This window comes from Penicillium vulpinum (assembly GCF_028829585.1).
Source record: "Penicillium vulpinum strain IBT 29486 chromosome Unknown utg000004l_segment0_segment0, whole genome shotgun sequence".
NCBI lineage: Eukaryota > Fungi > Ascomycota > Eurotiomycetes > Eurotiales > Aspergillaceae > Penicillium > Penicillium vulpinum.
In genome coordinates, this window is record NW_026643244.1 from 3,846,619 (window position 1) to 3,872,631 (window position 26,013).

Here is a 26,013-nt window from a genome sequence, read left to right on the forward strand (position 1 = left end):
TTATAACTCACGGTGTTTTGTGTGCCCTTTTTGTTGTATAATTCTAGGATGAAAGTGATGAATTTTTATCTGAAATGCCAGCGCACACAAGGCTACAAGACTATGGTCATGCAGGGTATTGATTTTAAAGAACTAGGTAGGATAGCAGGTATCGGGCAAATTCTCTAAAGTAGTATGTACGTAATAAATCTGACCAACCTTCCCCGGTTGGAAAGGACTTCAATTATATACAATCACTTGCAACCTATTCCCGCTGCATCGTGGAAAATACTTTCCAAATCCGAGTGGTTACCGTTTAGTTGTCTACTAACTTAGTGACTGGGCATTCTAGAGGCCATTGTCCGTGAAGTTGCTGCAAAAAAATGGCATACATAATGGGCCAATAGTAGCGAAGCGCCTGGATTGTAAGGTAAAGGTGTTTTGTGGTTGCGTAAAATACTTGAACGATACATTGCAAAATAACGGTAAACAAAACAAACAGTGTATGTACATGTACGGTACTATATAATAGATAACAACATCGGACAGTATTCTGTAAACACGCACCAAGTCCGATAAATTAAATCTCCGACAACAGCTCGTCAATATTCACCACCGGCCCCAACTCGGACAATGTTTCTTTCCAGACCTGAGACTGCGTGATTCTACCAGAATCACTATCTCCATATCCGGCAAATGGAGCTAGCTTGTTGTCACTCAGGAACTTGCCATTGGAAGATTCACCGGCCAAAACCGCTGAATGAACCAATGTACGAGCACCCATAGGGGTAGAGCGACCGATGACTCTCTTCACACCTGCAAGGACTGTACCCAAGGCGCCCTCAGCTGTACGATGCAACTCAGAGCCATAGCAGAAACCAGGGTTCACCATGTTGAGAATAGCTCCTGTGGAGCGCTTGGCACTGGATCGGCGGTTCAGCAACTCGAGGAAGAAGAGCTGCTGGAGCAGCTTGGAAGCATAGTATCGATCGCCCATGTCGAAATGGCTCTTGTCATCCATTACCTCGATAAGTGGGATTCCTTGCTCGGTAGACACCTTAGCTTCGGCGAGCTTGGCCCAAGCGGCTGTTTCACTTCCAACAATGGAAAGCACCGGACGAGGGCGATTGAGGTTATCGGCAGCTTGACGATCGAGCTCGGGTAGCAAAAGCAGGGTCAAGAGAGCAGTGCTCAGCCAATTAATTTGAATACTTGACTCATGGGAGGTGGGTTGGTTCACGGTGTATTCGAAGTTGGCAACACCGGCATTGAGAAGAGCAAAGTCGATCTGGATCTCAGAGCGCTTGAGACGGTCAACAAATGCGATAATACTGGCATAATTTCCTAGGTCCAACTCCCAGACCTCGACCACGGGGGTTTTGGCCGAAGCGGGGAGTGAAGCGAGAAGGGATTTCCGGGCAGCTTCGCCCTTGGAGATGCTGCGAACGGCCAAAATCAGATGCGATAGTCCAATCTCAAGCAGCTGTGCTGAAGCATGATACCCCAGTCCAGTGTTGGAGCCCGTCACGAGGCCTGCCTTGCCGTGAAGGGAGGTGGTTGACGGGGCCTTAGATGGGCAGACCAAAAACTGACGATAGAGGAAGCCTGGGTAAGTGTTGAAGAAAGTCATTTTGCAGCCTTGAAAGGGATGAAGATTGGGGATAAAAAGGAAACAAAACAGGATATCAATCTAGGATATAAATACTTGCTTGTTTCCTTGATGGCCTTTCGTGTACTTTGTGTACTTTGGTATGGAGTGGAAATCGACGGTGCCGTTCTATGCTGTGATTGGTCAATTCGCAGCAATGATCTCCGCAAAACGGAAGGTGCCGTTCCCATTTTGCATTTCATGTCAAGGGCTAAGGACCGGTAACAAGGGATATCTAACAGGCCAGGCAGTCATACTATCGCTTCTACGATCGGGATTAGGGGGTAGTAACGGGTTTAAGGTAGATTGCAGGAAAAAGGAACAAAAGGAGGTTTGAACCCTCTAACCTGTTTTCGTGATTTCAATGTCACAATTTTAAACACATTGATAACAGAGCTTTATATTCAGGGGGCAACGGTTAAGGCTAGGTGGGTGAATGGTTCTGAGGCCTGGAGTGGCAGAATGCTGACTTCTCTCGGCATCCGGCTTATGTAATGATAAAGTGACTTGATTAGTTGGGTAATGCCCAGGGGCATTTACTGAACAAAAAGCGGCAAGGGGTGAGCACTAAAACGGAAAGGAGAAGTGTTCCAATGTTGGAAGACCTCCAGGGCTCAGTTACCAGGACTCAAACATATCTCGGCAAATGTGGAATGCCGGTTTTCAGATCTGCGGATATTTGTTTAGCGCTTGTGCTCATGATGAGTATAAAGCACGCAATCCACTTTCATACTTTTTATGCTTCACCTTTTCTTATAGAACATCTGTGAACAAAGACAAAAGAGTAGAAGTGAGAATAAACTCTCCGAGATTATACGAGATATTATACTTGTACGAATTGTACGAACCACGTTGAGTCTTATAGATCTCGGGAGGTCTTCAAAAGTGAACGAGCGTGAATCTCCATCGCCATTAGGCCCATCTATGGCATCATCGCTATCACAAGCTCTAAGATCCACATTTGCCAAGACCTTCAATTTTGATGATATACTTCTCATAAAGCTGAATCTCTCTACTATTCCAATCATCTCACAATGAAAATAACCACTGCACTTGCTGGCCTCGTCGCCGTCGAAGGAGTTGTCGCCCTGAATCTCCAACCCGAGCTACAATCAGCTCTCCAATCGGTACTAAAACATAGCGAAACACAATCGCGCAAACCAAACATTCTGTTCGTCATCACCGACGACCAAGACCTTCAACTCGACTCGATATCCTACACTCCCCTAATCTCAAAACATATCCGCGACCAGGGCACCTTTTTCCGCAACCATTTCGTCACAACAGCCCTATGTTGTCCGTCGCGCGTGAGCTTATGGACCGGCCGCCAGGCACACAACACAAATGTAACCGATGTCAGTCCGCCGTACGGCGGATATCCCAAATTCGTCGAGCGCGGCTTCAACGATGATTTCCTCCCGCTTTGGCTGCAAGAGGCGGGATATGATACTTATTACACCGGCAAAATGTTCAACGCACATACCGTGGAGAATTACCACAGCCCGTACATCAATGGATTCAATGGATCTGATTTCCTCCTTGATCCTTACACTTATTCCTACCTCAATTCGACTTACCAGAGAAATCATGAACCACCTGTTAGCCATGAGGGTGAACATACCATTGATGTGATCACGGGGAAAGCACTGGGTTTCCTCGATGATGCATTGGCTGGCGAGAGACCGTTCTTCCTGGCTGTGTCACCTGTTGCCCCGCACTCGAATGTCGATCCGACAAATATTGCTTCAGGCAAGATTTACATGTCTGCGCCCATCCCGCTCGAACGACACGAGCATTTGTTCCACAACGTCACAGTACCTCGCACAGCGAACTTCAATCCAGATCAAGTAAGTGCAGCCTTGATTGGAATTAAAAGTGTTTGTGTTCGCATATTCTGACTGATTTTATTTGCTTGCGCAGCCAAGTGGGGTCAGCTGGGTTCATGATCTGCCCCTGCAGAACCAATCGGTTGTCGACTATAACGATCACTTTTATCGTTCGCGTCTGCGCGCCTTGCAGGGTGTTGACGAATTGGTTGACGGGCTTGTCACCCGACTAGAGGAGAGTGGTCAGCTGGATAATACGTATATTATCTATACCTCAGATAATGGTTTCCATATCGGCCAGCACAGACTCCCGCCCGGGAAGACTTGCGGGTTTGAGGAGGATATTCGCGTTCCCTTATTCATTCGTGGACCCGGTGTTGCTAAGGGATATGGCCAGGATGCCGTGACTACGCATGTGGACTTGGCGCCGACCTTTTTCCATCTTGCGGGTATTCCGGCTAGGGATGATTTCGATGGTACTGCAATTCCCGTGACTCCTAAATTTGATGGTCAGCGACATGAGCATGTTACAGTGGAGTACTGGGGTTCTGGGGTTTTGGAAGGTGTTTATAGCAGTATTGGTAAGTCCAGAAAACATTTTCGAGAGTTATACGTGATACTAATTCTGAAACAGGCCCCGGAGGCTCAACCTTCATCCCGAACAACACCTACAAATCTGTCCGCTTACTTGGAGAGGGCTACAATTTGTACTACTCGGTCTGGTGCAACAACGAACATGAGCTGTACGATCTGTCGGTAAGTATATAGTACTTTGGTTCGTTATCACAGCAACAACTAATTCTTTGGCAGACCGATCCGTACCAGCTGAATAATCTGTACCAGACAAGCTCTCAAGCTGATTCCAATGAGCCTCAAATTCTCGGTCGCAGCTTGACCCAGGCTATCAATCGACTCGACGCTCTTTTGATGGTTCTCAAGTCTTGCCAGGGTGCGACTTGCATTCGGCCTTGGGATGTCCTCCAACCAGTAGACTCCGTTAGTACGCTCCAGGATGCTCTAAAGGAGGATTATGATGGTTTCTATGGTGCACAGCCTCAAGTCTCATTTGACTGGTGTGATGCAGGATACATTGTTGAAGCCGAGGGTCCACAGGTGCCGTTGACTAGTCGACACGGCGTGTCTTGGGATGTGTGGGTGTAATGAGATATACTAAATACTAGATTGTAACTAATTACCAAAATTGGATTGGATTCTATTCGGTATTTGTTTCCGGTGCAAATTTAATTATCGGAATACCGTAAAGACATACACAAAGGTTGACGGCAAATAAGAGCATCGGAATCAACGTATAGACTTTCGAATAAACAGCCAAAGCTGAAAAAAAAAAGACTCCAATAGAAACAAAGAATCACATTCTTACTCACAGGTTAATAATTCCCCAATAACTCCCCAAATGTTCGGCAAATACCGTCGTCAGATGCGCCGTGATTGCGCCATATCTCCCCGTGTCGCGACATCAAAAAAAGCTCGCATTGGCGCGCATTCTAGATGTTCCCTAGTACATTTATAGCACATTAAGGTACGCAATTTTTTATCGTCATGCGTTTCTTGTTTTCTATAAGAGTGCTCGATCAGCCGTGAGGAGTGTTCCTATAAGTTCACCAGCTTAGGTACTGATACATACTTTTTTGGTGTATTTTTGGACATTGATCTTTTTTCCAAGCTCATCTATATCCCAAGATGGCAGACCAAGATAGCTTGGATGAGAAACACAGAATAGGCGAGCAAATCATTGACTCACCTCCAAATGAGCCCGATCATGGTATTGTGAAAGACTGGGAAGAAGAAGAATCAGCCGTTCGCCGGAAGTAAGTACTATATATATTTTTCTCACACAGCAACTATAAACATGTCACTAACAAGCTTCTTTCAGAGTCGACTTTATCCTCATCCCCATCCTAGCAGTCGCTTTCTTCGCCTTGCAAATGGACCGCGGCAATATCAGCGCTGTCTTGACATCGACTATCACAAAAGACCTGAATATCACAACAAACCAAATAAATATCGGATCACAACTGCTCTCCGCTGGTATTGTGCTTTCTGAAATCCCATCAAATATTATTATGCAACGAATTGGACCTCGTGTTTGGTTATCGGGTCAGTTGTTCGCGTGGGGGTTGGTTGCAACCTTCCAGGCATTTGTTGACTCCTATCCTGCGTACTTGGTTACGAGGATTCTGCTGGGATTTTGTGAGGGTGGCTTTATTCCTGGTACGTGAGTCTATATTTATGCTTGGATAATCCTCTGACACCCGGTAGGCGCTTTATACTATCTCTCCACTTGGTACAAGAAAGATGAGACTAGCATGCGCACAAGTTTGTTCTTCTATGGGCAGATGTTCGCATCGGCTACATCAAGCTTGATATCCGCCGGTCTGCTTCAGCTGCATGGCACCCATGGTATGGAGGGATGGAGATGGATCTTCCTGGGTAAGTGCATAGTCAAAGAGATATATTCTGAGAGTCCGAGCTTGTCTAACTAATAATCTAGTCGAGGGATTAATCACTCTGTTCATCGCAATTGTATTTACTCTCCTTGTGCCTCCATCGGTTGGAGACGGCCGTCCATTAGTCGCCTTCGGCCGCTGGAGCTACTTCACCGAGCGCGAGTCGCACATCATGCGCAATCGCGTTTTACTAGATGACCCTCTGAAAGCTACAGGCCATATCCAGATTTCACGCTCTGATATCTGGCAGACCGTTAAGCAACCGCGCATCTGGCAGCATGTTTTCGTGACCTTGGTGTCTATGACTGGGTTCTCGGGTTTGACCCAATACACACCCAGCATGATCAAAGGGCTGGGCTTCGGTGCTGTCAGGGCAAATGCCTTAGCGTCGGTTCCCGTCTACTGTAGTATGGTCTGGCTGGTTATTCTGTCTTTCGCTGCGTGAGTGCTTCCTATGACCATTATGATGAAACATACTCTAACTCCTGATAGTGACAAAACAAGACATCGTGGTCCTTTCGTCCTCTTGGCTATCACTTGGAATGTGATTTCCTACGCTTGTCTTCGCACAAGTAACCCCCTTGCTTCGCAATGGCACCGATACGGAGTTATTGCCGTCGCTAATATCTCCTATTGCAGCATGCAGTAAGTCCTCTGTCCCCTCGTGTGTATAGCCCGCTCTGACAAAATATAGTATCCTAAATGTCGGCTGGCTTTCATTCTACTGCCGCAAACCCCAAGAACGAAGCGTTGCCATGGCACTGGTGGTTATGGCAGCTAACTGTGCTGGTATCGCTGGGTCGCAGATCTTCCGCACTTCCGACGCCCCGAAGTATCTGCATGGTCTCACTGCAATCAGCTGTCTTGCTGGTGCCTCGTGGGTCCTCACTGCTGTGCTTTGTGTTCAGTACTATTTCCGGCGGCAAAAATCGGTTCCTTCGGATACTGTGGAGGCGAAAGCTTGACAAAATTGGCCGTAACGGAGAATAATTATGACGATTCCCCACTATGAATAAATAGATCGTCGAATAAAAAGCAGTTCCCTTCTTTTCTGGAACATTCTAATCAACCCAATAATCCCAATTGGTTCTGACCAATCTAGAAACAAAGTTGATGGGCATAAGCCAGCATAAACCAGCATAAATCCAGGGCTTGGCATTCGTTAAGTCCGACGTCATCATTAGACGTAAGCATCTTAAATCCTGAAGGAAGTAGGTAAATAGTAGTATAGTTGTAGTCCTAGAAAAAAAGTACTTCTGACAATATCCACAGTATTCCTTCCTATACCAGATTTGCCGGTAGGTATTGGTTCCTAAATGAAATCTTTTCGCCGGATATAACCTAAATTAAGACCGTGATGACAATCCACTCGATCAGAACCCACTCGATGACAATCCAATTGATGGGTCAAGTGGACCTTTTCTTCACCTCAATAGCCACAGAATCATAAATCGAGATTTAAAGAACCCTCCGAGACGGAGCTCGATCTCTCCGCGCGGATAGTTTAAAGAATCAGGATCCTGCTGGAGTTGTAGATCATATCAATTGAATCCCAACTTTATACATTTTATATATATTATCATGTCTTCCACCGATTACAAGTTCGAAGGCTGGGTAGCCCTCGGCCCTGAAGCCGCCGAAGGCAAAATGGTCTGGCAGGAATTCGAGCCTAAGCCATGGGAGGAGACCGATGTCGATATCAAGGTCACTCACTGTGGTATCTGTGGCTCTGATATTCACACTCTGCGCAGTGGATGGGTATGTCGCATTCCTCTTGAACATCATAGAAATCGAATCGAATTGCTAACACGGCTTTCCACAGGGCCCCACCAACTACCCTTGCTGCGTCGGCCACGAGATTGTCGGAACTGCTGTTCGCGTCGGATCACAGGTCGAGGGAGATATCAAGGTCGGTGACCGTGTCGGTGTCGGCGCCCAAAGCGGCTCCTGCCAGAACAAGGATGGGGACTGCCAAGCCTGTGCATCGGGCATCGAACAGCACTGCACTAAGATGGTCGGCACATACAACGGTGTCTATGCCAACGGTGGCAAGTCGTATGGTGGCTACTCCACATACAACCGCTCTCCCTCGCACTTCGTTATTAAGATCCCGGATGCCATTTCCTCCGCCGACGCGGCACCTATGTTGTGCGGTGGTATTACTACCTACTCGCCTTTGAAGCGCAATGGCTGCGGCCCCGGAAAGACCGTCGGTGTCGTTGGCATTGGTGGTCTTGGCCACTTTGCTATTTTGTTCGCGAAGGCGCTCGGTGCTGATCGCGTTGTCGCTATCTCCCGCAAGTCTGATAAGAAGGCGGATGCGCTCAAGCTCGGTGCGGATGACTTCATCGCTACCGGCGAGGAGGAGGATTGGGATACTCGCCACGCTAGCTCTCTCGACTTGATCATCTCCACTGCCTCCTCTTCCAAGATGCCCATTGTCCAGTATTGTGGACTGTTGCGGGTCCACGGAACCTTCATTCAGCTCGGTGCTCCCGAGGATGGCGGTCTTGAGATCCCGGCGTTCGTTCTCATTCTTAAGGGCATTAAGCTTGGTGGCTCGTTGATCGGTAGCCCTAGTGAGATTCGGGAGATGTTGGAGTTGGCCGCTGCCAAGGGCGTCAAGCCTTGGATCCAGGAGCGCCCAATGAAAGATGCCAACCAGGCTATCGTGGATATGGAAAATGGTGATGCTCGTTACCGCTATGTTCTCAAGAACGAGCAGTAAATCGGTGATCAATCATGAATGAGTGATGAATATGTGAGACAGGTTCATTTCAACTGGCGTTTGGGGCAATGTATAGAAGCTGTTAGATTTAGAAACTAGATCCCCAATGAACGTTTTGTATATGCATGGTGTGCCTATGAGGGATGTCGTCAAACCAAAAATTATAAATATCCTTGTTTGCCGCCAAGGTCCTTGATTCGCCGCGGCGATATCATACCGACGATGTCATCACATATCAAATTCTTTGAACTGCTCTTTCTTCATCAACTTTCTTTCTTTTACACCCTTGCAGTTTGCTGAATGACTGCATGAGAGTAGCGATATTCTTCTGAATACCCTCTATGAAGCCTAAGTCAGCCTGATATCCATGAATGCCAGTTGTTATGTATACATCCTGGCTACAGGCTAGCTAGGCACTCCTCTTAAACGATCTACATGTTGCGCTATAACTGACTACACCTCTAGGCACGCAAATGAGTCGGCTTCACCACAACCAATGTCGAATACTTGAACATTTTACGAGTTGTCAAGGTTTCAAACCAATGAAATGTTTCACCATTTTCAATGGCACATTGACACATGCACTGTTCACCCGAAGCCTGAATATTGCATACCAAGGCCCAACAGCTGCGTATTTTTATTTATATCCGGCCCGATGTTTTGCCAACAGAGATTCATAGCACATGCAGCAAAGTCTAATTTATGACCCTAATACTTTGCTACTACGCATTGCGATCAAAACAGCTCCAAAATATCGCTCATGGCTTGGAGGATATGATGATCCACAATTCATATTGCTTCGAACAGATGATCACTGTGAAACGAAGTATTCGGAATTTTAACGCCCCATCGCTGCCATTTATACAAGCTGAGGTGTTTCCAAGCAGCAGAAAAACAACACATTCACTCAAAGTCTAAATCCACCCAGATGAATCATCTACATACGCCAATTGGAGTATGGTTGTCCTTCTATTATGGTTCGGAAGATCGGCGGCTCGAACCCTCGACCTTTCCCAAAGAGGAAACGGACAACGGACGAAGTTCTTACGTGCAAGGCGAGAGTTTTGGGGCGGTGATGGAATTTTGTCGGAGAAAAAGGGCTTCATATTCGAATCATCCTCTGTGGAAGGCAACCAACTCGTTTCCATTGATCTCCCTTTCATCTATCTCGCTTTCATTCATCTCCCATTTCCCCTTCTTTGTGGTGATCCATCTCTCCGAAACGTTGCTATTCAGACACTCTTTTCCACTTCCAATATACCATCGGCTTAGAGTATTCTGTTCAGATCTATCTTCCAAACTTCCTTCACGTCTCGTCGAGAGACCACCACACCCGTCCAAACAATCCAGCAGTTCAACCCAGCTGTTCTGGCTGCGCGTTGCTTCTATTGACATCAGAGATCTTGATCCATACCCGTCCAAGAGCCAGTCTCAGAGCTGTGGGGGTTTCCTTGAAAAGAGAACTCGCATGAACACATTCGTTACAGGTATGAACTGTTCTTCCGACCAAATGTATACAATCTTACTAAATCATCGGTTATTAGTTTGATCCTCGCGACAAGAAGCATATCTTGCCCGGAATATCTACTGCTGTCGAAGAAATTAATCATCAGCACCAGTTACTCACAAATACATTCTCTCCTCATCTAAAATGAGCGTTTTTCATCGCCTCATCGATGACGAGGGTCACTACATCGCTCTTCACACAATCATCGCCACTGGTGACGCAGTAGTCGTTGTCCAACGCGAAGATGTTGCAGTCAAAATGGCAATCGTCTACAAGTATGACACCCTGGAGCAAGTGGAAGCAAACCGCGAAAGGATCAGACGAGAGCAAGAAGTATGGCGGCGCGTTCAGTCCGACTTCGACACCCCAGTAGAAGGAATCGTCCATTGTCTCGACCTTCCAGGCGAGACCATCGAGATGCGATACATGTCCGGAGGCACGCTTTCTAAGTGGCTGAAGCACCGAGCGCGACCTTGCATCAAGCTACAGCAGCGTTGGTTCCGCCAGCTTGCCATCGGCCTCCACAACCTTCACCAACGTTGCATCATCCACTGCGACATTCTCACTCGCAACATCCTGATGGATGGTTCACAGAACCTCGTCATCGCTGACCTCGGTGCCTCGAGAGTCATGCCCATTGACACTGTCATGGCTGATGCGGTGGACGAGTTCGAGTGTTCCATCTGGACGGATCTTTGCCAGCTTGGCCTCGTGTTCTACGAGATTGCTACCGGGAGGCACCCCGGTATCAGCCTCTATCACACCCGTGGCAGTCATGACCCTTCCGCTGTGTTCCCCACCCAGGACAGGCTTCCTGTCCTCAGCGAGGGGCTCTGGGCCCGGGACATCATCGAGACCTGCTGGAGGAAGGGGGGATATGGGATGGCCGGCGCGGCAGGGATTCTGACGAAGCTAGACAGCGTGTAAGGCTCGCGTCGGGGATGAGATGTACGCTCAATTCACTTTTGTGTGAGAGTATGGCCCTCGAGCCCTCCAATAGAAATGATGTAAGATGAGAAGTACCAACCTGATCTCACCTTTGTATGATTTAGCTATCTGTTACATTAGCTGTATACTAGGGAAGTAGATCTTCTTTCTGCATACTTTGCTCATAATGGTCCTCTACATGGATCTATCGTGTTTTGGACTACGTACGCTGGAGTGCGTGACGACACGCAGTATACTCACAAATCATGTCAACCTGCATATTTGCTTTCGCTATCTATATCACTTCTCCTTACACTTGATTTAGTTTTTCGCTGAGTATCATGTTACTGTGCTTTTGGTATTTTCTGACTTTACTCTTACTATCTCTACATAAATCTTTGATTTGGTGTTAATTAAGTCTTGAAAGGTATCTTCAACTTCGTGAATCTCCCAAACAAATTTCATTCACACAAACCCATGAATTGCGCTAACCAACAAACATGTTTGCGAGGTCATTATTGGCCCAAATTTAAGTCCACTTGGAAAATTTCCCTCACGTACAACGACCTTTCCCGTACTAACCTTAGACTTGAGAGTCGTAGTTGTAGATATGTTCGCTAGATGGTCGTTAACTTTGAAGCTGCCAGAAATGTGGGAATTGTATGATCGGCAGTATGACCTAAAAGCATCCACTTGAATAGTAGGTTGTTATCCACAACATCTTCTAAAATATCAAGCAAAGATAGGACCGACTTTTTGGTCATATTCATTCCTTTAGATTTAGAGAGTTGTTCTCCACCTCGTTGAGGTTGAACTGGTTCTTGACCGTTTTTTTTTTGTCTCTTCCCTTCGTACCGGGCTTTTCTGTTTCATAGGGAATACCCGGCTAAAATCAGAACAGCTAGCAATTGGGGATCCAAGATCTGTCAGGAGTTAATAATCTGTTTTGTAATGGAAATATGGTTTATCGAGGCCTATGTAATCCATCAAGCTTAGTTCTAGAGTTAACAAGCTTTGTATGTTTCCTCTTTTAAGGCGTGGGAATGAAGATTAATAGGGAGACATAGCAACTTGACACTGGCTTCAAAATAAATGTGGCTGTAGCAACACTAACTGTTCCCGGTGAATATATATAGATACAGCCAAACTCTAGTGTCAAACAAACAGAGATGAGGGCCGGTGAAGTTCGCAGATATAAATATCTGATCTTCTCGTTTAGTGTTTCTTCCTTCTTCCCCTCTCCACGACACCCTTTGCCAGCTCATGTTTAGCCCAGAATGGATCTCCAATAGGAATTTGCTGATCTTGGAAATCACGAGCCAATTTTCTGTATTAGGGTGAGTGGAATGAAAATGAAGACAACAACAAAATTTTGACAAGGCTATGCCCATGCAAGAGTCACCAATATATGTAAAGTTTTATTGCGGTTTCCAATGATGAAGACTTGCTTGGTTTCACCATGAAGGCTACTGATCCTGAGCACCACCTAAAGGTGCAGTTTTGCTCGGGTGCTACATACAGGGCCCGTGTAGCTGGATTTGGAGAAAAAAGAACAGGGAATATACAACAGGGAATAGGCACTGGGTCACCGAGGGCTATCTCCGTGGAAAGAACCAACGATTGGCTCACAGAGGCAAAGTGTTACAACCTGCTCCTGGACTGGCGAGTTACACACTAGGCCAAAAAGACCACTATATCTGAGCGTAATGCTCATATATTCCACGCTCCGATATATATAGTGCGACATGACACAAAGGTCCATTGGTTGCGCAGAAAGCCATTAAAAAAAGCCATTTCCGATCGTCAAGCATGGATGAAAGTTGATGACGCTATTCACCATTTGAATTGGTTTGGTTTTCAGGTTTACACCTATAGCAAGCTGCTCTGTGGGAAATTCAATCAGTTCCAACCGAGTTGCCTGTTACATTGACCCGGAACTGGCTCTTTTGAATGTCATGGAACGACCTCATTTTGTATAAAGAGTGCAAATAATCCTCGTGCTTCGCGGGAATAAATCAGAGCACAGTTGGAGAAATGGCTATCACACAGCTATGTTACACCGTCGGCCAAAAGTCTCATGGTGAGACTTGCAGGGCCTGGACAAAATGACAAAGAGCTGGAATCAATCCATCAATCAATCAAAGTTGAGTTAACCTGTTGCAGCCTGACTAGTTGCATACGACTACGCAGGCACTTCATCCAGACGAGGCAAGGACTCGAAGCCAATAGTTGATTAAAGAGCTGGAATCGTGTTTTGTTCGCCATCACCCTCGACACAATGAATTGGTAGAAGCAGCGGGAGTTCTCCAAAGACAACTAAAAAGGGCCGATTTTTCAAATTATCTTACAATGCATTCAAAGGGAATAGCTCGATGATTGCCATGAGCGGTTTCTCCATATAAATATAACCTAATACCTTCACCTCAATGAAATCGCCACTTCTCTGACTGAGGGACCTGATTAGCCCCTGAAGCAAGATTCAACCAATGGGTTGATTATTGTTTCCCGATGTTTTCGACTTTCACGGATCTAGTATAAGATGAAGACTAAGAAAATGGAAAGACCAACGGACTCAGTCGCTATACAAACTGCGTATTGGCAGAATCTCATCAAACGCAATTCAGCATCTGAAGGATATTTACACAGGATTTCTTCCAAATGTACATATGTATTTAATAGCAGTACAACGATGAAAAGAACAGGCCTGAACCAGGCCTGAACCTCGAGTCTTCCTCGAGTAGTCTCATAAATTAGGCCAGTGGTCGCCATTAACTACAGTTGCTCGATATTCGGATTTCCCTGAGATGTAATCAAGCCAGGCAATCCACAAACGGCAGGCTAATTTTCTCCTGGATCTCTCTGAATGCCTGAAGTAACTTCTCTTCCTCCAACTTCTTAGCAACGAGCTGCAGAGAAACGGGTGCATCCTTTTGTTTTACTGGGTCATAATGCTCGTATGCCCAGCGGTCGAATTCGTTCTTCGGAGTGTAAGTAGTATCCTTGGCATCTCTATCGGGATCCACCTTGGTGACAGGGAACACAAGAGCCGAATAATCGAGGAGATTGAATAAAGAAGTGTAGCCCCAGTACCTCGAAGTGTGGTGGAGGGGGGCAGGTGTGGGGAATGCAGGGCAGAGTATAACATCCATTTCAGGCGCAACATTGTTCCACTCTGTAGTAGGGCCAAGTAAGATCAGAATCCGGAACGAGCTTAAATAATGATTGATCTACGAACCTTGCAAATAGCCGTAGCGGAACATCTCCCGTTTCCCAGTCCATTCCCATACACCCTCATGGCTCAGTTCTTCAATGCCAGGGGTATCCCGCAAAGTCCAAGCTGTGAGCGGTGTGAACGGCTCACCAGAGGCCTCGACATTCCTGGCAAATGCCTTTCCGCCATCTGGAGCATAAAGCCTGGTCTATACATGTTCATTGGTTAGTTCAGCTCACATTAGTCATTGAGTTGATATGGACCACTTACAAGGATCTCAAGAGCCTCTTCCTGTTTATATGCTTTCCATTCAATAACCTCGATACCAGCCACCAGTTTAAGGCGCTCAACCACTTCCTTCAAGGCCCTTGTTACTGCCGGAGCGGGAGTAACTACATTATCCGTCCACATCACACCGACAGTTAGCTTCTTGTTATCCAAGTGAATATGCTTCTCCTGGTCTCTCCAAGGGATTGGAAGCATCATCGAATCTTTGACCCAAGGCTTTGATTCGATTATCGTCTTCATGAAGAGTTCAACACCACCGAGTGAGGGTGAAATAGGCCCAAGTGTTCCCATAATTGTCTCGCATCCCAGAAGATAGGAACCGCATCCCAGTAGCGGTAACCTACCGGTTGAGGGCTTCAGGCCGTAGAGGCCACAATTGGCCGCGGGGGAGCGAATACTACCACCTAGGTCTGTTGTTGGCAATGAAGTAATCAATCTAGAGAATCCGGCAACATACCAATGTCTGAGCCAATTCCCAGAGGGCTGCCATAAAGGGCCTGCAAGGCTGACTCTCCGCCAGAAGAACCACCTGGTGTGAGAGCAGTATTATGTGGGTTGGTGGTGGTGCCAGTGATATTGCTGTAAGTTTCAAGAGCCATCTATACCGAGACCAAGGAATTAGCTATAAATTCACGCGTTTGGAAATTTAGATCTGCCTACCAGTCCCTGTGGCTCGGTTGTTCTTGCATAAACAACCGCACCGGCATCCAAGAGAATCTTCACGATATTTGCATCGCCTTGACTTTTTCGGTCGAGACAACCGACGAATCCAGCAGCCAAGTCTCGTCCCCTGAGACCTATATGTGCTTTGATGCTAATTGGTAAACCGTGAAGTGGGCCTGAGGGTTTTCCATGCTTCGCAAAATACTCATCGAGATCCTTGGCGCGGGATATGGCACGGTCGGGAAGAAGCTCATAAATACAGTTGGTCTATGCAGTTGAGTGACGGTCAGAATCCAAAATTTGAGGTATTAGCTGGAAACAACTCGCAAAATTACATACAAGCTTCTGGGCAATTGCAGCCCGTCGAAGAAAAGCGTTTGTTACCGCAGTCGCAGTCAATTTGCCTGTCGCTAGGGAATCTACCAATTTTTCAGCAGAACTCTCCGTGATAGCGATCTCTGCTTGCGAAAGGTGCTTTCTAGGGAAATCAATCACCCTGCCAGTATGTTGATCGGGAAGAGTAGCGATGGCGGGATCAACCTGCTTTATGGAAATATCGCGCACTGCCTGGACCTGGAGGGCTGACTCTTGCCAGGAGAGCTTCTGTTGAGGTACCACGGTCATTTTTCTAGCTGGGGTTGATTGATTTTAGGTACGGGTGTGGTGAACAAGTTCCGTAAAATGCGGCAGTGTGTTTAATAAGGTCGATAACTGGACATCCTTCCATAATCTCCACATTACATATGTCACTCTATATGAGAAACGAAATGGCTCCATCCTTGACCCCAATGTTGCACCTCGCTCGAATTGGACAGCAGTAGCGATCCTGAGCGGGTCATGTCTCCACCGTGCAGCGGCGAGACCAACTGTACTTTAGTTGTCCCGATGTTGTATCTGCGCCAAGCAGGACAAAAGAACCGTGCTATTCTGAGATGAGTCTAGCACCGGTGATAACCACCCCCGCCATACCGTCGGGCTCCCGAATAGCGGACCGTAGATCTGCGATCTTTGTCTTGAGCATTTCAAGTGCGCTATTTTATTTTATTGATTCATTTTCTAGTGCAATGTAATATGGCAGGGATTTCTCTTGGTGGTCCCGATTGTGTAATTTTAGACCCAAAGATCCTTGAAAATTGAATTTGAGGACGATTAATATCTGATATGTTAGCGACATGGAGGTTTATCCCTGTCAGGGGTAACCCTTCCATATAATCATGGTCTTGACTTGTGAGAAGTAGGGGTTCGCAATTCCTGTTGGCACATATGACCGACCTTCAGGAAGATTTCGGACCAACGCTATGGGTGGTGAACACAATTTTCATTATACTGGCCACACTCGCTGTTGTTGCCCGCTTTGGAGCACGACGACTGCGAAAATTGTCTCTTGGTGCAGATGACTGGATCATCTGCGTAGCCCTTTTCTTGGATTGGGTATTATATGGCATTTTTGTGGGATGTTAGTACTACCACCACTATCATGACTTTGATTCTGCTAAAGGATCGCAGTAGTAATACTAACGGGCTTTCAGGTCGAATTAATGGCCTTGGCAAACACCGAGAAACACTCTCACCAAAAAAAGTCGCTATATTCTCGGAGCTCCTCTACTTCTTCCAGATTTTCTACATTCTCGGACCCCCGAGTGTGAAGCTAGCACTCCTTTTTCTGTACCGACGTATTTTCGAACATTCGAGGTTCTTGCGAATTGTCGACGGCATGATCATCCTCATCTCTGTGTGGGCGATTATTATGACTTTCCTCGCCATTTTCAATTGTAATCCGATTAGCGCCTTCTGGACAACGGAGGGGACTTGCTTTAACTTTAAGCAATTTGCTATCGGCTACGCAATTGTAAATATTATCAGTGATTTTGCGGTTTGGTTGATGCCAATCCCCAAAGTGTGGAATATCCAGCTTCCGAAACCACAGAAGATTGCCCTGTCCCTAATCTTTACCTTGGGTCTTTTGTATGCATATTCTTTTTCTACCCCATTCCAAGGTACTTGCTAATACATCGTTCTCTCCCAGTGATTGCGCTGCAGCTATGGCCCGCCTTCTCCTCTCAATGCTTGTCCTGGGCGAGTACGACTCCACATGGCTCTACGCAAAGGGGTACATGTGGTCCATCATCGAAGTGTCAACGGGTATTGTCTGCACATGTCTGCCAACGATGCGAGTACTCTTGAGGACAGCTTTTGGTGGCGCTTTTGCAAGATTTTTCGGTATGTCCAGCGGGAGGGCCAGCCATCAGCCATCCAACAATACGCCATGGTCTAGAACAAAGGAGTATTATAATGATATTGGGGAGGTAATTTCAGCGGAGGTCCCTTCCGATGGCCATTGTACAAACAATATTTCGGAATTGCATGATGCTGACTGGGACACGAACTCGGACCGGATTCTGGTCACCGAGGAGGTAAACATTGAACTTCATCCAGTCAAACAGATGGTATCTAAGCAGTGAAAGAACATTGAACAAGGTGCGCATTTCCTGTAACTCGCCGACTCGTACATCTGTGACATAGATTACACGCTTTTCAGGAGGAATTTAGGTAATCTTGGTACCAAACCGTAAGGGCTGGGGTTATCGATGGTTCTAAAAGATGGTCAGCTGAAGTGACTCTTTTTGTCTGACTAGCCAAGCCGCTCTTCTCCTTGTCTGCCTAGACGAAGATCAAATCGCCCCTTGATCTTCAATATACTAGTTTTTTTAGTTGCGAAGTTTCTATATTTAGCTCAGAGAAATGGCCTTCGGAGACTCTCCACCTCCAAAAAAATCCAAAGCTGCGAGATTCAATGCCCATGTATTGAAAAGTTTACAAGCAGCGGTCACTGAAGATCCAGAGATCGACTTAGCCGAGAAATTCCCAGCTGAATACTCGCAACGCCTCCTAGAAATGAGAACATCAACCAATCACTCACCCAGTAAGGATTTTGGTTATTTTCTTGTTCCTGTAACTAATAACATTATTCCTCAGAGGACATTCATTTAAACCCTCTGGATCTTCCCAAGGTCGATGAAGACATTCGTCAAACCCTTGGATCATCGGATCCGGTCGGAATTGTTTTCCCTCTATCAGATGTGGTTGCAAAATTACTCGAGACCAGGTCATCAACAGTGGAGTCTCTGCCAGTAGTCGGACTCTCCCAAAGGCTGTTTGAACTTCTACAGAGGATTGAGATTCTTTGGCAAGCTCCCTGCGCTCGACAAAAAGGTGTGTTCAAATGCTCCGCGGAAGTAGTTGTTAAGACAGCTCGCAACTTGGAACACTACATTACACTAAATACACCACCTTACAATATATTGACTGTCATAAGTCAAGTATTCCAGCACCGAAACCTTTTGGCTTAGTGTATATCGGCAGAGTTACTTTGATATTCATGAGCTATATGAGATCTGTACCGCTGGGGCAAGCCTGGTCAACACTAGACTCTTATCCAAAAACCTCTCAGAGCAACCAGCTCAACACGATACTTGCCGATTTAAGAACCCTCCCATATATTGAAGGGACTGCTCTGGGAGGAGTCGCGGGTGAAGGTTGTAAGGACCTTAGGAGGCATGTCTGCACGAGCGAGACACCTATCACTAGCCTTGAGGATTTTGAAACATTTTTGTTCTCTAGCCCGCATCCAGGCGGCGATGTGTTTGTTAAATTTCTTCGTCGATTTTCAGCGTCGCTCACACACCAGTCGGGCCCTCGGATTGTTTTCACACATGGAGACCTAAGGCCGGACAATGTTATGGTTAAACTGGCTGACAACAATAAGTACACAATTTCCGGGATCATTGACTGGGAATACACCGGGTTTTATCCTGATTATGACGAAGGCATCCGATGCACGAACTGCCTAAGTCCATATGAGGAAGATGGCTGGTTTTTATACCTGCCAGAATGTGTCTCACCAAACATCTACGCTCAGTGGTGGCTTCTCGATCGAGTTAGAGAAACGAGAGTTGTATGGAAAGGAGGTCGGTGTATTTTAACAGCAACTCTACACTGTTGAGACTATGTATTACATCATTGTACGCCTTTTCCCCTTCCAAATAGTTCGTACACCACTGTGTATTACCCCAAATCACTTCTGAAATGCTCGATAGTATCAACTTTCCTTGAAAGGAATGCGGGCCCAACCTACGCGGGTCGGGCCGTCCTGTCACAACCCTGGGAACTTTGAAAGGTTTCCACGGATCGCCGAAGTCATGAATTGCCTCAAATTCATTGGATCCATCAGGTACAAACTAAAAGCCTTGAACATTATTATTGGATTTTTCCTATGAGTAGAGAAGGAATAGGAATGAGAGAGGGAGGTCTTGGCAAGTCTCATGGTCAAATCGGGTATCTATCGGTCATCCAACTATGCCTAGGAATCCCAAACTAACTACAAAGCATAAAGGCAATCAAATAGTGCTCGGGAAGTAAAATTTCTTTTTATCGGATGATATCCAGAGGATTTCCATGAAGTTCTCGCAACTACTCCGTACATCAACCGAGCATCTCCGAGTCTCAGCTGGACAGACCATCCCCTGAAGACTCTTGGTCAAGGTTCCAGATCTGCAAAAAATTACGACCCAATGGCTGATGCAGGGTTAAGAGGCCGAACCACGAAGTATAATCAGGTACATTTATGTTTGTCTTCCCACGGATTGGTTCGTCACCTCGCCCATTACCCAGCTGGCATTCTCGCTTCGGCATGTATTTGCTTTTGGGAGGTCTTCGGCCAGTAAACAACGTTCCTGTCTCCAGCTGTCTTGATGGCGACCCCTTATCTTGTGCCTGACACCGAGCGGCCTGGTATTTAGTTCAAGTTAAATAATTATGATCATGCATTTCATCTCGTACTCGTGATTACTTTTACTGGTGCATGTTAGGTATTCCTGTTCCTCTTCTTTTTTTTTTTTTTTGCTTAGTCCAGAAGATATTCAGGGCTGTCCCTGGATCTCCGCGGCCTGGTCTATTTTTTTAGGTTTAGAGCTGGGTTCTCTCGCATTTATGAGAAGGGCCCGCAGACTGTAACTGGACATAGCCTTATGAGCAATATCAACCGTTCGGATTGTAATTGAGAAGCTCACTCGTATGATCAATGGCATCATACGGGTTAGTGATGTAGTACTTTACACAGCACCAACTACCTGAAAAAGGCTGTTTGTTTCAAGGCGAGAACTTCGTGTGCGTTCTAGACATCTAGGTCTATACGATATATATAGACCTCCGGAACATTTGAGCTTGTTATGCTCTTCAATGTTAATATGTTAAACCATTGTTCTCAAGGGTCTCTCCAGGCTTGAGTTTGGGAAACTATTGGACCAATGCATATATTTTGGATGATGAGGGCTTATATGTTTCAAAATATATTCAAGGTAAACACTACTATGATGACGTGGATGGTGTCGGTCCTTTGCTACCTATCATGGAATGCGAAACGCATTTATTTTAATATTTAAATTTTAATTCTCCAAAGCATCAACTTAGGCTCAAATATCAGTCTGATCTAGTGGAATGTGGAGTTATTGGCTGAAGACAAGGTGGTTATCTAATTCGGGGCTAAATCGTATCTCAACCTTGCAGCGACCCCAGTTATCCTCTTCTCTCTGCATTGAATCTTACAATGATTGCAATAAAAAGCCACCACTCCCCTCATATGAGGAGACAAACAACTATCTAGTCCCCTTTGTGAAAGATGCCCTTACCTGAGCCCCGCCAGATCAAGAAACCCCGGTTATCGCTTAGCTGTATCGTCTGCCGACGACGCAAGGTTCGCTGCGGTCGCGAACAGCCAGAATGCGCCAACTGCGTGCGCATGAAAGAGCATTGTGTCTACAGGGCGATGGTCCGTGATGAATCCACCGGCCGCGTACGACCGATATCACCCCAAAACAAAGACTCTAGAGATGCAGATGCTCGCCCAGACCTCCCTTGGCCTGATTGGGGCCGAGACGCCAATGCGCCGTATCCCGATAAGCCTTCCAGACCTCCCTCTCGTCCTCAATTCTCCGCCAATGCCAGTCCTTCCCCACATAGCCAACAGCCATATCCCACAGTCCCTTCATGGGAAGAGACTATCCAACTCCCTAGGTATCGTGACACGAGCGTTCCTCAAATTGGTGGTAGCTCGGCAACTACCCGGAATCCCTCCCCCGTGGCATCACCAAGCTCCTTCCCGACTCTCAGTGATCCCCTCTGCCGCGATTACCTAAGTATACGACGAGGAGGCCGCGTGCGATATGTTGGTCGGACTTTCTGGGGGTTTGTTGCCGGGAAGGTGAGTCTGGCTGGGGAATACAAAAAGCAGAGATGCAATCTGCGATGGGGGGCGTCGCTTGGAAGGACCATGACTGACCTTAGTTGATCTTCCTTTAGGAGGGTCTGAGTGATGATTTTTTTGACGAAAACCGGCATGCCCACCCGGATCTACCCCTTCCACATATTTCCACTATGGGAATGTTCAATCTCCTTCGATCGCTGCCCACCAAGCCCGTTAGTGATGCCCTGCTGGAGACGTTCTTCCTCGCGGTATGGCCACTCCTTCCCCTCCTACACCCGCCTTTCCTGCAAGCAGATTACGACGAGTTCTGGGATTGGTGTCGGAATAGCGATAGTGCATTACCCGCCGATAAACTCCGCGATGACCCTACCTTTATATGCCTTCTATTTGCAGTCCTTTATTGTGGCGCATCTGCCGCGCCAGCAGCCAGCTGGGCGTACAGCAACCTCCAGGGTCTACAAAAGGAGACGACAGTGAGCCACCTCAAGTCGGCATATACGACGAGTCTTTCTCTATGTCAACATCTGGAACATCCAACATTGAATACCCTGGTTTCAACTTTGCTGACTGGACCCTTCCTGGACCGGCCCTTCGAGCCCATGCGTGGTCTGGTTCATGTGAGCACCATGGTGCGCATTGCCCAGACTATGGGTCTACATCGGGAGGGAACCTCATCTGCGCTGAGTCGCGTTGATAAAGAAATCCGACGTCGGGTGTGGTGGCATATTGTTTGGCTCGATGTGCAGTCAACTATCTCCACAGGGCTGCCCCCCTGTTGTGGGAATGACTCCTTGGAGGCCGTGGGTATGGTCAACATACACAATGAAGAGCCCAGTGATATCCCTGCTGGGCTTTCCCCGTGCACAGACTCTGTGACTAGTCGACAATCGGTGGCCATGCTATATGCTGTCGGACGCTTTCAGACAGCTCACCTACAAGCCAGGATCGTGGCACATCTACAGAGCGCGCAGGGTCCAACCCAAAATGGATTTAGTGAGCTGGTCACGGATGCCAAGGAGCTTCTGAAAGAGATTGACTCAATTATCGCACGCGTTCCTACGCAAGGAATTCCCGAAAGGGGGTATATTCCATCTCGTCTGGCTAATGTATCTCCATTCACGCATCCCTCGCTGTACAAGGATGATGCAAGCCAGCCCACTGTGTTTGCAGCATGGACGCGTATTATGCTAACATTGCTGAAATTGGAAATCGCCATTTTACTGCAAAAGCCATTTTTGCCACCCCCAGACAGTACGAACGAGCAATCACGCAAGTCATGGACCAGGTACGGATCATCTCGTCACTGTCCCGCATACTCTGTTCCACCCCCGTTTGCATCCTCTCTTCCTAGGGAATCCTGTCCAGTTTGACTAAATATCTACTTCCATTGATCTTGCATCACCACATTGTTATGACACACTTGTTAACACACGATTCAATCTTCCAGCATGTCACAGCTCTGCGTGAATTACTTGCGTATTTACCTGCAGCTGTATCAAGCCCCTGCGTTTTCACCTTATGCATGGTTCTTCTGCAGCCATTATGGGCCTCTCCAATGCGTATTCATCACCCTAATATATCTTCATTCCTTCCAGGACTCTGGAGAGACTTTGCTAGCCCGATATTGCGTTGATGAGGTTATACATCACTGCATAGGCCAATATCAAGCGCCAGATCCCTCTTCCACGAAGGCCAGCCCCAACGATACTGATCCCAATGCGGGCAAGACACGGCTGCCGTTGGTCATGCAGGTTCTCGTTGACCTTCAGGAACGCCTTGACTTATCCCTCGGGGCTGAGGATCGGCCCTCGCTTCCATTGGACGTGATCGAGTGTCATGCCCACTTTCCTGCGTCACACCTTGCTACCAAGGCGTCTGAGTTACGCGCGACATCTAACCAGCCCTCTTCCGATGCATCCTTCTCCACCACACGCACCAACCGCAATTGCGAGACCCCATCTATGACCACAGGACCTCCAGTGGTTGCTGGGCACAAGCTAGCCCCGCCAAACAGCGTTCTGGTGGCTGAGAGTGACTTGGGTTTAGATATGGACTTCCTTGCTACTATTTCGGATCTAGAGGCCTGGTCCTCCTCATTGATTCTAGATTCCGACAATCTCCTCGCATATCTTAATGATATAACGCCTAATCACGCTGTAACCACAGGGTCGGGTCCACGCAGTACGACGTCTGGTCGCCGTGACCTGCATGAAGGACTCGATTTCACAGCCTAGTACGCTATAATACGTGGTCTTCATCTTGCTTCCTTTTTCTCGTAAGCCAAAGTAGATACATAGATTATACGAGAAATCTTGATAGACCTGCATTATCGAATTAAATGTCTTCTGCCCTGATTCCAAACAATCAGCGATTCCACCACAGGTTTACACCGCACGCCAGCCTGCAACGTAGAACGCACCATTCTCCCTTTACAGGTTGTGCTACTGCACGGACACACACATCTCAATATCTGACACGCATACTCCGTACAGGCGCAGCCAAGCACCTCGATACGTCCATTTCCCTCACCGTGCAGCCTTCCAATCAGATTACACAAATCAAATACCTCGAAAATGACGTACGACGTGCACACCTTAGCTTCCACAGGCGAGACACTCCATGTCGACGTTGGCCAAAGTATATTGTATATCCCAGCATCGGCCAAATAATATGCAGTCAGCCTTCAGCTGGCAGCCCTTGGCCCCTCGCTTTCAGCCCTTCTGCTTATGGCATCGCATATTGACAAAGAATCTCGGCCTTGGCCCGGGCGAACTCGCGTAGGATCGTCTCGGCCCTCGCAGCGGAGCGAGGCACAGTTTTACATTTGTACGTCCGTGGAGATACAAGGAACCCCTCGGTGTAACCCGTAATAGGATCGGTGTCAATTGGGATCGGCTTCTTCGACTCATTGACCTCCGGCTCGAACTGAAACCCCCATAAGAGCTTCGCTGCTCCGATGAACATGCTGCGCTCCGACAGATGGATTCCTGGGCAAAGTCGTCGGCCAGCCCCGTAGATGAAGTGATCCCTCTGCATCTAGTCCGGCGAGGCGGCATAGTCCGAGGCCAGTTTAAGTCGCCCTTCGTAGCGACTTGGGTCGAATCGGTCGGGGTTGGGAAATATGTGTTCGTCGTGGTGAAGCCCCCACACGTTTAGGAACACTGTTGTTCCCTTAGGTAGGAGATATCCATTAACCCAGTCATCTTGGCTTAGCGCGTGTGGGAATGCTAGTGGCGTCACTGGCCGCCAGCGCATCGTCTCCTTGACGATCATGTTGATATACGGTAGACGGCTGAAATCAGCCCATGTCGGGGATCGGTCTTCGCCACAGACGGCGTCGATCTCGGCGCGTGCCCGCTCCTGTACTTCTGGGTGCTGCACCAGCGCCTGGATCATCACCAGGAGCATCGTCGACCCGGTGTCGGATCCACCCTCTATCATTATTCCACCGAGGAAGTCAACCTGGTTGTCAGTGAGGTTTTCCTTCTCCTGTAAATCAAGGACGTGGTCGATGAAAGTGCAAGCTCGACTTTGAGAGCCTTGCTCGGCCTGTCGTCGTGCCTCGATCCCCCGTCGCCGGAACGACCCGTATAACCCTTTCATCCCGCTAGCCACCTCTGCCGACCGATCGACCCAGTTGCCCAGCCACTTCTGTGGCATCCATTTCAGCCACGGGAAGATATCGACGGGTGGAGTGGCGCCAGTCTCCATAATCTTGGACCATTTCTCCATGATGCCGTAGAGTTCCTCCATATGTGGTGTATCCCACGACGGGGTACGAATCCCATACAGCAGACTCATGATTATACTGTTGGTGGTCCGTTTCGTATGCAGCATATGTTTCTCTGGATATAGGAGGAAGTCTCGCATCATTTGTGTGTGCTCGGCTTCGAGCAGCCTGACGTGCTCTTTCTCGCACATGCTTGCCATGAAGTGCTGGTGAATCGTCTTGCGGCATAGCCGCCAGCTTTCGTTGTTATCCATAGTAAGCACGTGGTCACCGCCGGTTATGAGGTTCTGACCGACATAGGATGTTGGCCGTGAGCTGTATAAAGCGCTGCGTTTATCGAGCAGTTCCTTCACCAGACCTCGATCCGTGATGACGGCAGCGGTGGCTGGCCCAATGCGGAAGCTGTAGAGACCGCCATAGATTTTGGCCCATTCGGTGAACCTGTTGATATCAGAGAAGAATACAGTTGATGATAGAGATGAAGAACGAACTTTTGATGCGCGCGCACTGGCGGGATCTGGTGGATGTTGCCAATGAGAGGGAGACCAGGTGGACCTGCACTTCATTAGCTGGACGTCTCTTTTACTTCATCATAAAAACACAGAGGATATATGCACCAGGAGGTAGTTTGCGATGTATTCTCCAATTATTCAACACATTTCGGAGGAAGATCAACAGCAGGCCCAGTGCAGCCAGTGTGGCTATATGAATGACCGCCATAGGTTTTTCAATACTTTAAATCCAACTCATGGAGATTTCAGCTGAGGATAAAGACA

General features: G+C 47.4%; 10 protein-coding genes across 10 annotated transcripts; 6 read left to right on the top strand and 4 right to left on the bottom strand.

Annotated features, from left to right (window-relative positions):
* Positions 1 to 559: 559 nt before the first annotated feature.
* N7479_009953 (Short-chain dehydrogenase/reductase SDR) lies at positions 560 to 1,609 on the bottom strand (the record flags this gene model as incomplete). The annotated part of the gene is made up of 1 exon (XM_057257646.1): positions 560 to 1,609. One exon carries the CDS (start codon positions 1,607 to 1,609, stop codon positions 560 to 562), a length of 1,050 nt encoding a protein of 349 aa, XP_057105104.1.
* Positions 1,610 to 2,661: 1,052 nt separating this feature from the next.
* N7479_009954 (sulfatase family protein) lies at positions 2,662 to 4,614 on the top strand (the record flags this gene model as incomplete). Its single annotated transcript, XM_057257647.1, has 4 exons — positions 2,662 to 3,474; positions 3,548 to 4,034; positions 4,088 to 4,209; positions 4,264 to 4,614. The coding sequence occupies 4 exons, from the start codon at positions 2,662 to 2,664 to the stop codon at positions 4,612 to 4,614; spliced, it is 1,773 nt and encodes a 590-aa protein (XP_057105105.1).
* A 540-nt stretch (positions 4,615 to 5,154) lies between these two features.
* Positions 5,155 to 6,886, top strand: N7479_009955 (uncharacterized protein; the record flags this gene model as incomplete). The annotated part of the gene is made up of 6 exons (XM_057257648.1): positions 5,155 to 5,282; positions 5,348 to 5,685; positions 5,734 to 5,904; positions 5,966 to 6,362; positions 6,414 to 6,566; positions 6,616 to 6,886. The coding sequence occupies 6 exons, from the start codon at positions 5,155 to 5,157 to the stop codon at positions 6,884 to 6,886; spliced, it is 1,458 nt and encodes a 485-aa protein (XP_057105106.1).
* Positions 6,887 to 7,502: 616 nt separating this feature from the next.
* On the top strand, positions 7,503 to 8,649 carry N7479_009956 (NAD(P)-dependent alcohol dehydrogenase; the record flags this gene model as incomplete). Its single annotated transcript, XM_057257649.1, has 2 exons — positions 7,503 to 7,679; positions 7,744 to 8,649. The coding sequence occupies 2 exons, from the start codon at positions 7,503 to 7,505 to the stop codon at positions 8,647 to 8,649; spliced, it is 1,083 nt and encodes a 360-aa protein (XP_057105107.1).
* Positions 8,650 to 10,300: 1,651 nt separating this feature from the next.
* On the top strand, positions 10,301 to 11,083 carry N7479_009957 (uncharacterized protein; the record flags this gene model as incomplete). The annotated part of the gene is made up of 1 exon (XM_057257650.1): positions 10,301 to 11,083. The coding sequence occupies one exon, from the start codon at positions 10,301 to 10,303 to the stop codon at positions 11,081 to 11,083; it is 783 nt and encodes a 260-aa protein (XP_057105108.1).
* Positions 11,084 to 13,893: 2,810 nt separating this feature from the next.
* N7479_009958 (Amidase) lies at positions 13,894 to 15,869 on the bottom strand (the record flags this gene model as incomplete). The annotated part of the gene is made up of 6 exons (XM_057257651.1): positions 13,894 to 14,255; positions 14,319 to 14,502; positions 14,565 to 14,986; positions 15,040 to 15,181; positions 15,243 to 15,512; positions 15,585 to 15,869. 6 exons carry the CDS (start codon positions 15,867 to 15,869, stop codon positions 13,894 to 13,896), a joined length of 1,665 nt encoding a protein of 554 aa, XP_057105109.1.
* A 639-nt stretch (positions 15,870 to 16,508) lies between these two features.
* Positions 16,509 to 17,707, top strand: N7479_009959 (uncharacterized protein; the record flags this gene model as incomplete). The annotated part of the gene is made up of 3 exons (XM_057257652.1): positions 16,509 to 16,701; positions 16,775 to 17,210; positions 17,272 to 17,707. 3 exons carry the CDS (start codon positions 16,509 to 16,511, stop codon positions 17,705 to 17,707), a joined length of 1,065 nt encoding a protein of 354 aa, XP_057105110.1.
* Positions 17,708 to 20,922: 3,215 nt separating this feature from the next.
* On the top strand, positions 20,923 to 23,741 carry N7479_009960 (Transcription factor; the record flags this gene model as incomplete). The annotated part of the gene is made up of 3 exons (XM_057257653.1): positions 20,923 to 21,504; positions 21,603 to 22,792; positions 22,955 to 23,741. 3 exons carry the CDS (start codon positions 20,923 to 20,925, stop codon positions 23,739 to 23,741), a joined length of 2,559 nt encoding a protein of 852 aa, XP_057105111.1.
* A 490-nt stretch (positions 23,742 to 24,231) lies between these two features.
* On the bottom strand, positions 24,232 to 24,543 carry N7479_009961 (Cytochrome P450; the record flags this gene model as incomplete). Its single annotated transcript, XM_057257654.1, has 1 exon — positions 24,232 to 24,543. One exon carries the CDS (start codon positions 24,541 to 24,543, stop codon positions 24,232 to 24,234), a length of 312 nt encoding a protein of 103 aa, XP_057105112.1.
* On the bottom strand, positions 24,544 to 25,803 carry N7479_009962 (cytochrome P450; the record flags this gene model as incomplete). Its single annotated transcript, XM_057257655.1, has 1 exon — positions 24,544 to 25,803. One exon carries the CDS (start codon positions 25,801 to 25,803, stop codon positions 24,544 to 24,546), a length of 1,260 nt encoding a protein of 419 aa, XP_057105113.1.
* Positions 25,804 to 26,013: the final 210 nt, after the last annotated feature.